The sequence below is a fragment of the Podarcis pityusensis genome (assembly GCF_964106645.2).
Source record: "Podarcis pityusensis genome assembly, chromosome: 3".
NCBI lineage: Eukaryota > Metazoa > Chordata > Lepidosauria > Squamata > Lacertidae > Podarcis > Podarcis pityusensis.
This window is the reverse complement of record NC_138026.1, coordinates 20,906,620-20,918,659: the sequence shown is the minus strand read 5'-3', so window position 1 is coordinate 20,918,659 and position 12,040 is coordinate 20,906,620. Positions and strand designations below refer to the sequence as shown.

The following is a 12,040-nucleotide window of genomic DNA, read 5'->3' as shown; positions in this document are numbered from 1 at the left end:
GCTTGAACCCTGTAAATCTCTTGATAAAATGTCAAATCTCCATCCTTTTGCAGTGAAACATGTTGCAAAAAAAGTTCATCTACTGCTCTAACAGCATCCCCTTTAAAAGTTTTCCCCTTCCATAGCATAATAAAATGAGCCCTGTGTCCTGATGTTATGGTATTAATGCATTTCTTGGCAGTTAATTATGCGGTGCGTAGACAATGCATTGAAAATGGGGATTATACCTGGAGGGGAAGGTGATAACTAGATTTGGAGTGTGTGTATGCTTTTGCCGGTAAACGTGGATTTCTTATAATCTCTATAATTTCTCAATCAGTCACGTGCTAACGGAAGCTTCTTTGTTTAGAACTTTATAATAAAGAATAAAAATAAAGCTTAGGCTTCTGACTTCATGCATAAGTCCATGAGACACAGCTTGTTCCTTCTCCCCCCACTCGACCACTTTATTTCAAATGACAAGCTTTGTTTGTGGAAAAACATCTGTTGCTTACATTTAAACATCTGCAATTCCTTGTGCTGTAAGTGCTGTAATACATTCCGTAAGATGAACTAGTTTAAAGCCTTAACGTAGAAAGAATGTTTCGATCTCTCCCTGTTTGCTACATGACTGCCTGTCAAGGACTCCTCCTTCAGTCATTCTATGCTGAGCTGAGCCATTATTTGTCCTAGCGTGTTGTCCAAACTTGGGCTCGTATTTCAGCTCTCCCAGAAAAATCACAACTTGTAACTAATGTTTGTGCTATGCAATGAAGTCAAACAGGAGAAGTTTTCTTGGTTATATCAGCGTAGGGGGAAAAACACTGTGCAGAGATGACATATAAAGTATTTCAATCATTCTATTTCCCACAAATGTTACTAGCCTACAAAAATGTTTACTAGCCAGCTGGGAGATGACAGAAGATGTATGAAGAGCTGTGCCCCTCTTGAAGCAGCCCATTGCATTTCTGTGCTGGACATAGAGGATGCCGTTTTCCTCCTATGGCTTGGTTTATATGTTGGGCATGGAGGGATAGAGTACTCTGTCCCTCTCTTGCCAGTCTGCTCACTTGCCTGCATGCAGTTCTATGTTGCCTACGGCTACCAGTAGCTAGTGCTTAAGTACAAAGCTGCTCTGTTTTCCTATTTGGTTCCCAGAATTGCAGAGATAGATGATTATGCTTTTGGTTTTCTGAAGTTAAAGTTTAAATTGAACTCATGGTTTCAGATGTCTGAAAATTGCACAACTGATGTACATTGTTATTTAAGCTGATAAATAACTGCACTGTTTATGCTGGTTGGAGTTGACATATAAATATCCTTATGCTTTCCCCCTACTTTGCCAAGGGAATAAATTGAAATACTGTTTCACGCCACCACAGTAGAGAAGATCCTCCAATGCTCTAGTTGCAATCTTCAGACTATCTTAAAGGGAAGTTCATTATAAAGCACGTTACAATAGTCTAAACATAAGGTTACATGAGCACGCATCACAGTGGCAAGGTTATCTCGACCCAGGGCAAGCTGTGGCTGGTGCAAGCAGTCAGAACTGGTAATAAGCACTTTTTGTCACTGAGGCTACCTAGGTCTCAAGTAATGATGGTGGATCAGGAGAACCCCCAGACCTATGAACCTGCTCCTTCAAAGTGTGTGACTCCATTGAGGACAGGTCATATACCCAATTCCTGGATGTGACATCAAAATACCAGCAGTACCCCTATCTTGTCCAGACTCAGTCTGTTTGATAGCCCTAATCCAGCCTATTACCACTTCCATGCAGTGGTTCAGCACTTACACAGCTTCAACCAGTAAATGGATCTGTGTGTAATCCACATATGGGTGACACTGAACTCCAAAACCCCAGATGACTGCCTCCAGCTGCTTCATATAGTTTGGGGACAAAATAGTACACTGCCAGTCTCCGCAACACAATTTCCAAGGCATCTAACAGGATTCTTCCATTGCTAGTTTTTGGAAACATTCCTGCAGGTAGAAGTGGAACCACCACAACTCAAATACCCCACCGAACCGCTCCAGGAAGATGTCATTGGTGATATCAAAAGCCTTCAAGTTTTCTAGAGGAATCAGCAAGGTTGCACTTTGCCCCAACTCTGTACCAAAGCTGGGCATAAAGCTTGTTTGAAATGGGTTAAGATAATTAGTTTAATCCAAGAACTCCTGGAGTTGCCTGGCTATTGCTCTTTTGAGAACCTTTCTCCAAGAGAGGATATTAGCTATTGGCTATAGGGTCCAGAAAAAATACCTTGAGAAGGAGGCACTCCATTGCCTCTTCCAAAACAAGAACAGCCACACAAAGACACATTGGTAGTCACAAACTGAGCCTTCTTTGGCACCATCACTGCCATACAGTAGGCACAATTATAAGTTCTTTCTTGTGCTTGGTCATCTTTGCTGCAAGTCTTGCACTATAGATTTCCTGCTTGCTTTATTGCTTCAAGTGGTAGTAGTAGTAGTAGTAGTAGTAATAATAATAATAACAACAACAACAACAACAACAACAACAATAATAATAATAAAAAAAATACTTATTAAATTTATACCCTGCCTATCTGGCTGGGTTTCCCCAGGCACTCTGGGCGGCTTACAGCGCATAAAAATTTGTAAAACATTAGACATAAAAAAATTCCCAATACAGGGTTGCCTTCAGATGTTTTCTAAAAGTCAGATAGTTTTTTATTTCCTTGACATCTGATGGGAGGGCATCCCACAAAGATGAATGTATAATAATAATAATAATAATAATAATAATATATTTATACCCCGCCCATCTGGCTGGGTTTCGCCAGCCACTCTGGGCAGCTCCCAACAGAATATTAAAAACATGATTAAACAACAAACTTTGAGAACTTCCCTAAACAGGGCTGCCTTCAGATGTCTTCTAACAGTCAGATAGTTTTTTATTTCCTTGACATCTGATGGGAGGGTGTCCCACATGGTGGGCGCCACTATTGAGAAGGCCCTCTGCCTGGTTCCCTGTAACCTCACTTCTTGCAGGGAGGGAACCGCCAGAAGGCCCTCAGTGCTGGACCTCAGTTTCTGGGCTGAACGATGGGGGTGTTCCTGGAAAACCGTTTTTGGATACTTAGCAGTAATGGTGTTGGTGCCCGTTCCCTCTCACCATTTTGTAGTGACACTAATGCCTCAACAGGATCACCAGTAGTGTCAACTTGAAAATCCCCCAGAGCATTCAGGAATCCTGGTTCCATAATTCTTTGTGAATGGACCATTTTAACTGACGCCCACCCCCTGCCCTGCATTGGGAAGTGGGGCAGAACTTGCTACCTTTGGCCTAAACCTGACAGGAAGTGGTTTATCCATGTTTCATAGAACATCTCCTAGCATCTTTACTTTTACTTTTTGGAGAAATATTTTAAAACTGAATGCCTGATGGTCCTGCCAGTCATTTTCTGTTCCAGAATAGAGTAAATGCTTCAGTAATTTTTCTTGCAAGAATCTTTTCTATTTGTCTACTGATAGCATTATCAGACAGGTGAAACACCGTAGTTATTTCTTTGCTTTATATTTCTGAATTAAACACGGCATCTTTGTGTGTGCTCTACCACTGAGCTACGACCCGTTTCCTTTATTTTGGAAAGTACTTCAAATTTGAAATCTATTCTTACTTTTTAAAACAGAAAATTACAGTTCTATAGAATCAATATACAGAATACTTGTGTCTTATGAGTTCTTGAGCTGATCAATAGAGTGGCTGTAAATTTTGTTTATTTAATCCATTAATGAATAAAGCATAAACCTGCAGTGGGTAAAAAGAGATGTGGTGTGTTTTGTAAAATCACTGTTCAGCTGATTCCCACCATTACTTATTAAATAGTTTTAACCTAAACTATGAGTTAATATGTACACTGCAGCTTAGCAAGACTCTTAAAAATCAATACATTTTTTTGTTTTTAAAAATGACTAGGGAGGAGCACAGTGACTATGAGCCCCTGTATTGAAGCCTGTATGTACTTGCTAACCATATTTTGTCATGCAAGCCAGATCTATGTTTCACATTGCCCAAATATTGGCTTTTGAGTCTTCACCTTAAGTGGAATTCCAGGTTTTTTTTAAATCCGAACAGTTTCACAGGTAGATTTTCTCATCAGCATAACAGTGATGGGGAAACATATCTGCTAAAATTATCCTGGGCATACAGCTATTTACAGTCCTGGAACCTGTCACTGATTAGCCCTGTGAAGCTTATGTCTAATACCAGCACAAAATTGTGGTAATGGGTTAAATAATCATAATAGGCAAGTTTTTGCTGTTTTAAGATCTCCGTAATATGACTACTTCTTACTAATACGTTTTAACATTTGAGAGCTAATGTTCTGCAGATAAGGACATTCTAATTTCATTATTGATTCCCTGGGTGAACTTGGGCAAATCTCTGGCTCTGTCTCATTTCCCCATCCACAGGTGTTGAAGAATAGTTATCTATTGTGAAAGAGAGTGAGATATAAAACTACTTGTTTGAGAAGTAGTTTACTATGATACTAGCAGTGGTCATATTCAGTCTGTAACATTTAGGTGTAATGCAACTTGTGTGTGGCTTGTAACTTTTAATAGAACAAATGAATATATTTTGCAAATTTAATTATTTCGTAGGTTAACTTCTCAATCTGGTGCTACATTACCAAATGGACGTAGTTTATGTAAGTACTTCATTTTTTACCTATGACCTTTCCAATTAATAGTGATTTTTTTTTTTTGTTCCCTTGTGTCTTCTGTCTTTCAGTGTCAGGAATTTGTTGTTTTTTCGCCTACGCAAACAAATGAATTACCAATAAGATTCCATGCAGCATTATTTGCCATGATTTTCCTCTTATTACATTCACACATTATGATAATGTGTGGATAAATGAGGATAAATATACCGTAAATCAATAGTGAAGTGGGAGGCTATGAAATGAAAAGAAGTGATTTTTACAAGGAAATTGCTTGTTTATATTATGAGGTTGAAGCAGAATTGATAAGGTGATTTTTACTTAAATAAAATAGAAATAGACTAAGGATTTATTAAAGCTAAAAAATAGCTAGAAGATATTGCAGGAGGAGAAGAAGAAGAAGAAGAGAGTACAGTATAGTGATTAGGATCTTGGGAGTCCATGGTTCAAATCGTCACTCGGCCATGAAGCTCACTGGGTGACCTATGGCCAGTAATTGTCTCAGCCCTAGCCTACCTCACAGGGTTGTTGTGGGGATTAAATGAGGAGGGGGAGAACCGTGATCTCTACCTTGAGCTCCTTGAATAAAAAGCGGGGATATGAATGCAATACATACATACATACATACATACATAAATAAAATAAGCAGAGAGACAAGGTGACTTACCTGAATTTAGGCATGTGATTGATCTGTCAAGTTGGAATATAATAAAAGTGATCCCGCAAGGAAAGTGAGAGGGGACAAAGTATCTTCCCAGCTTTCTTACTGTACTGTACTTGTACCTTTCATATTTTAAATTTATCATTATTAGCATATAATTCTTATTAAAACATTTAAAATCATTTCAGCTCTCAAAAGCAATTCTCTTCGTGGGGAGAAAAAGGTTGATGGGGACCATGCCTGTATAAATGGAGGTAGAGAAATCAGAAAAAGTTGCCGATCCAGAAAAAACAGATTTGAAAGTTTGAATCAAAGTTTACTGTTTGACCAACTGGTAAACAGGTATGTGGAAATTTTCCAATAACATTTTCTAGATTACTGGCTTTGTTGACATATTTTGTTTTCAGATTGCGAGAATACGTCCTTTAGCCATTCCTAAATTGCCGCTAATTAGTTTTTGATTTAAGTGTTTGACATATCATTAACAAATATATCCTAGTGCAGAACTGTTGGTCAAAATATTGAAATTTTTGTTTAATCAAACACAGCCATGCATACAAATTGGTTTCCTTTCTGGATTATTTTAGTCTTAACTCCGTTTAACAGAGATTTTGATCTTTTTCTTCAGCTTCTAACATCCTATGGTTTTTGCAAAGTTATTGAAACTACAGATGTTAACAACGATGATTGAATCTATTGTATAGTAAATTTCATGCTTGGACATTATTATGCTCCAGTTTTTATCACGGTTTTATTTCAGTGTAACTACTGAAGGCAGGTGGCTTTTATTCTCTTTGTGACCTATAAAGCAGGGGTGGCTATTTTTTTTTTAAAAAATGCTATGGGCAATTGACAGCCACCCCTCCCAAGTACCACATGGCAGTGGTGTGCATGGCCAATATATTTGCAGACTACACATGCAGCATACATACGCAAAAGAGACCACAAAGTACACTTGCACATGCACACTCGTGCAGTGCGCATACATCCATAGACTCTCTCTCACACACTAGTAACTTAGCTAGATTCTTATACAGTGGTACCTCTGGTTACGTACTTAATTCGTTCCAGAGGCCCGTTCTTAACCTGAAACTGTTCTTAACCTGAAGCACCACTTTAGCTAATGGGGCCTCCTGCTGCCGCCGCACAATTTCTGTTCTCATCCTGAAGCAAAGTTCTTAACCCGAGGTACTATTTCTGGGTTAGCAGAGTCTGTAACCTGAAGCATATGTAACCCGAGGTACCACTGTATGGTAGAAAAGGCACTAGCATTTCTCATCATATTTTCTTCTCTCATAAATTTAGGCCGAGCTAGCATCCATTATTCATGCTCATGCAATTTATAACTGATTAGGTCATACAGCATTCCATGAGTACCTTGCATTCACAGAATTCCCGAAATCACAAAATCATCACCTCACAACTTACTGTGTTAACGCAGATGTTAACACAGAGCACACACACACTCTCTTTCTTTGCAGGATGAGAGTTATTATAAAGTTCTCCCCACCCTAGCAGTAAGGTGGTGGTGGGGAAGTGAACCTTTTCCTGTTCACAGTAGGACCCATGGAGAATAAAAAGAGTGTTCCCAAGACACCCTGTCCCCACATACTGTACTAACATGAGGAAAATGCTGCTTTTTATTCTTCATCTCTAGCGAGCAGGTAGAAGGCTTTATCACCTGATCTTAGAGGGAGATGAAGTGATAAAGCATCCTTTTGCTTTCTCTTGATGTAGCAATTTCAAACGAGGATGCAGAGCACTTAATCTCAGTGCTGAGCACTACTGTTTGCATAGTAAACAGTATCACATATCATTTAAAAACAATGTTCATATATTACAGCACTGCTGAAGCTGTTCTTCAGGAAATGGACAATATTAACATCAGACGGAATAGGCGATCAGGTGAAGTGGAACGGTTGCGCATGTGGACAGATACGGAATTTGTAAGTTCAAGTTTCCAGACCTCAAGTTATAAAAATATACCCTTTCAATTTTAAACATTTCGAAGATATCTGTATCTTCTATGCAGCGCTTTAAACAGATGAATAAAATATTGACTTTTTTAAAATTATAAATTAATATGTTTGATTCATTTGCAAATAATCATGACAGCGATGGAGCAGAGAGGGAGAGGTATGTGATATAGGCTTATATAAAATAGCTGTCAATTTATAGTGTGTGTGTGTGTGTGTGTGTGTGTGTGTGTGGCAGGGGGTGGAAATCTAACAGCAGTAGTATAACTTCTGGCAAAACTGAATACAAATTCTGTGTGTAGCACATATTTGGCTGATCCATCTTTGGGTTTGCAAAGTTAATATAGACCAGTTCAGCTGTTGTTTTCTTCTACTGTTGAGTGGTCAGGGCCTGTACTGTTCCTGTGATTTCTTGAGGCCTCCCTCGAACAGTACAACAGCACATTTGAAAGCTAGTCATAGCTCAGGGAGTTGTCTTAGTTCCCATCTGCCACAACTCAGCAGACTTGCACAACTGTTGAAATGCAATGGCAAATGGCTTGGTAAGTGAAAGCCAATTGATGAGGCAACAAGGCTTCCTCTTTTATGAGCTGGCTAAGTTGCAACAGCCCCGCCCTCCCAAGCAACCCTATTGGCTGCTGGGAAGCTGTAGCTCTGTGTGGTGGAATCCCAGAGTCTCTGGTTCATTTCTGTGGCTCCCAACCTTTGGGCAGCATCTTTGTGGGCGTCCCATTGCTGCATGGTGGCAAGAAGACCAAAGAATTTGAACAGAATAATTGGGGGCACTTGCACTGTGCACCACCTGTAAGTTCCAGAATGCTGAATGTGCTCCTTTCCCCAAAATGTGAACGCTTGTTCAATAGCAGCTGCTCCACTATTACAATAGCAAATATTTTTGTATGGCATAATTTGTGAAGATAGATGCTGTAACAAATTTGTTTTGTTGGTCTTGATGTTGCTGTGGTAGGGAAATGATAACATGCTCACTGTGTCTTCAGTGTCAGTAGCTGATTTATAATTGCTTATAGTCCCAAGCATCACTTCTTTCTCACCTTGAACACTTCCCAGATGATGTGTGTTTCTTGTTTTACAATGCAGATCATGCTGATATTATCTTTATTCCAGGAAAACATGGATATGTATTCACGTGTCAAGAGGAGGAGGAAATCACTGAGGAGAAATAGCTATGGAATACAGAACCACCATGAAGTTTCCACAGAAGGGGAAGAAGAAGGTAATGACAGAGGTTAGCTAGCTACCTTTGTAGGTGCTATTGAAAATGTTTGTGTAAAAAAGCCAATATAGGGGTTACAAGATTATATAGTCATGGGATTGCTGATATCTTTAATTTTGTTTAGTTATATCCCACAGACCAAAATAATCTCCGCTCTGAACATATTCAATTTACTGAATCTGTCATTACACTGAACAGATTGATTTTAAATTCTTTATCACCTGTGATAAAATTTATCCTGATATATTATAAAAATACTCTTTGTGACCAGATTTTATCTGTCTGTCTGTCTGTCTATTAGAATCATTTTACAAATTAACAGGAATCCTTTTACAAGAGTCTGCAATGAAGTTGTATAAATTCTTTATTTGCCTTTTATTTCTAGAATCTCAAGAAGAAGATGGAGATATTGAAGTAGAGGAGGCAGAGGGAGAAGAAAATGATCGTCCATATAACCTGAGACAAAGAAAAACAGTGGAGAGATACCAAGCGCCTCCTATAGGTAAGAGAGAAGCATAAACATGCACACCACTCTTCCTTAATTTTAGTAGCTGTGTTGGTCAGGCTGTCTTCAATGTATAGCAAGAGAAATGGTACCTTTTTACCTGATGATTTATTTAACTGCTGGAAGCCCAAGGGCCTTTCGTAATATTTTTCTTTTTGCACTGGATGTTCTTTGAGACATTATTGCCACATTTGCATGTTGCACTACAGCATAGTATAAGATAATAATCAATGAGCTTAGGCAAGCCTTGAGCTCATGTGCTCTTCCTTCTGAATGAATAGCTGGAAGGAAGTCAGGTGCTTTTTCTTTTTCGTAATTATGGCTTGTTATAACATTCTAAACAAACCATGGTTAACATAGACTGGTTTGTTTGAAACCATGGCTTCAAGTTAATGTTAACTTGTTGGTTTGGATAAAATGTCAAACCACAGTTAAGAAAAAGAAGAACGCATCTAACCTTCCAGCTATTCAGAATGAATTATGTATGGTTCTAACTCTGTGTCTGTTTCACTGACAATTCTTGTACAACCTCTGCCATTTAGGTATGATGAGATAAGCAGTAGAACTTGGCTCTCCTGTGTGACTCCTTTTCCCTCTGCCCTCTTGCTGTGCGCAGCAGTGATGGGAAATCTGTTTTTCTCCAATTGTTGGGCTCCAGATCCCATCAGCCCCATCTATCATAGCCAGTGCTCAGGGACAAATGGCGTTCATAGTCCAGCAACAGCTGGAGGACAAGAAGTTTCCTACCCCTGGTATAAAGGACTGGGAGAGCCCATAATTAATTTAAATAGGAAATCTGCTTGGTTGCACCTTTTAACTTTTATTTATACTTGTATATTTTGAGAGGAATCCAGTGGAAGTTGTGGTACATACGTCTTAAAGAAATGAGGGTGATTTCAGTAGGGTTGCCATATGTCCAGAATTTCCCAGACGTACCCGGGATACTGCAGTTGCAAGCAGCGTTCGGGCAGAAATTGACAAAATGTATGGGAAAATCCAGACATATGGCAGCCCATGCCGGCACTGTCGTTTTTACTGAATTTCCTCAGAAGTAGCTCAAAAACAACCAATTTCTTGGCAATTTTGCAAATAAAGCTATTTTTTTAAAAAAATATGGCAACCCTTAGATTTGGGAAAACTGGTTTGGAGAGATGATGATGATGATGGAGTTTTTTAAAAAGTTATTTATTTATTTATTTATTTATTTATTTATTTATTTATTTATTGCTTGCTTGCTTGCTTGCTTGCTTGCTTGCTTTCATAAAGGTCTGAGCTTTGCGTAAAAGTTGTGAGCTTTAGCAAGATACCTAACAGTGAGCATGTAGTTGTTTGTATAAATCTGTAAGAAAATAAAAATAATAGTACACAAATTTGTATTGCATTGTTTTTCAAATTGGTTTGTCTTCTCCAGTGCCCGCACACCAGAAGAAAAGGGAAAATGCCTTGTTTGACATACATAGATCTCCTGCAAGAAGAAGCCATATCAGGTAAATCAGGGGCCAGCAATGTTTGGGGGCATATAGGTACATTTGGAATTTTGAGAGAGTCCCACGGGCACTACTTTCTCTTCCCCAAGTCACTCCCCCCCCAAAATGTAAAGAGACAATGTTTCTGTGACACACACATAGGGGAGCAGGAAGTACATTGGCGGTGATAAACTTGGTCAAATTTATCATGGTTTATTAGATCAAGTCACAACAGAACCAGGCCATAGTGAAATATTTCAAATATCATTATAAACTTGAGCTTTAACCTCTCCTGTTTCGAACAAATCTTGCTTAAGATTAACCACAGTTAGTTGGAATTCGATAAAATGACAACCTGCAGTTAATAAAAATGGAAGTAAAAGCTTCCAGTCTTACATGCTGATGGGGGGGGTGTAGTGTGAGGCTTCTTGTAACTTAGTCCTTTCACAAGAAACTGGTTTATCATGACATCTGAGCCGGTTCAGTGTATGAAGATAAGGTGGTTTTCTCTGCTTATTACATTTTGTCGGTGTTCTTAACTGTTAGCACTGGAACGCTGAATACATGCTGTTCTTCAGTGAAATACTTTTGTTGCTTCCATAGGAGAAAGAAGCATGCTATTCATAGCAGTGATACAACCTCTTCAGATGAAGAACGCTTTGAAAGAAGAAAATCTAAGAGCATGGCAAGAGCAAGGAACAGGTAATTTTTTGTTCTTTTGAACTTGGGGAATAACAGCTTCACTATGCTTGGCTTGGTGAAGCTTGTCAGACATGCAAAACTATTTTATTCTGACTCAGATAATTGGCTCGTCTAATCTAGTACAGTGGTGCCTCGCAAGACGAAATTAATTGGTTCCGCAAGTTTTTTCTTCTTGCGAGTTTTTCGTCTTGCGAAGCACGGTTTCCCATAGGAATGCATTGAAAATCAATTAATGCGTTCCTAGGGAAACCGCTTGCCAGGCTGGCGGTGCGGAGAAGGGCTTTTCTCCCCACCGCAAGCCTTCAGGACAGGTACGGGAACAGAGGGGAAGGCGCTCAGCGCTTTCCCTCTGTTCCCGGGGCTTGCGTGGGAGGAGGGTTTTTCCTCCCCACCGCCAACATTCAGAACAGCATTCTGAATGTTGGCGGTGGGAAGGAAAACCCTCCTCCCACCCCAAGTCTTCAGGAAAGCCATCCGATGCCGGGCGGCGGGAGAAGGTGTCCCCCCCCCCGCCCGGCACCGGAGCTTCGTTCCGATGCCGGGCGGGGGGGGGAGGAGGCGTTCCCCCCCCGCCCGGCATCGGAGCTTCGTTCCGATGCCAGGCGGCGGGAGGAGGCATTCCCCCCCCCCCCGCCCGGCATCGGAGCTTCGTTCCGATGCCGGGCGGGGGGGAGGAGGCGTTCCCCCCCCGCCCGGCATCGGAGCTTCGTTCCGATGCCGGGCGGCGGGAGGAGGCGTTTCCCCCCCCCCCGGCATCGGAGCTTCGTTCCGATGCCGGGCGGGGGGGGAGGAGGCGTTCCCCCCCCGCCCGGCATCGGAGTTTCGTTCC

General features: G+C 40.4%; 1 protein-coding gene across 4 annotated transcripts in view; it reads left to right on the top strand.

The window, feature by feature from the left end:
• ATAD2B (ATPase family AAA domain containing 2B) overlaps nt 1-12,040 on the top strand; it is a 56,757-nt gene that overhangs the window by 7,699 nt on the left and 37,018 nt on the right. For 3 of the 4 annotated variants that reach the window (XM_080998929.1, XM_080998930.1, XM_080998931.1), the window contains exons 3-9: nt 4,609-4,655; nt 5,517-5,670; nt 7,172-7,274; nt 8,430-8,538; nt 8,924-9,040; nt 10,455-10,530; nt 11,113-11,211. In XM_080998929.1, coding sequence (XP_080855055.1) covers nt 4,609-4,655; nt 5,517-5,670; nt 7,172-7,274; nt 8,430-8,538; nt 8,924-9,040; nt 10,455-10,530; nt 11,113-11,211 — 705 coding nt within the window. Of the gene's footprint in view, nt 1-4,608; nt 4,656-5,516; nt 5,671-7,171; nt 7,275-7,874; nt 8,109-8,429; nt 8,539-8,923; nt 9,041-10,454; nt 10,531-11,112; nt 11,212-12,040 lie in introns of those variants that run through there. The other variant, XM_080998932.1, reaches the window with a different exon arrangement.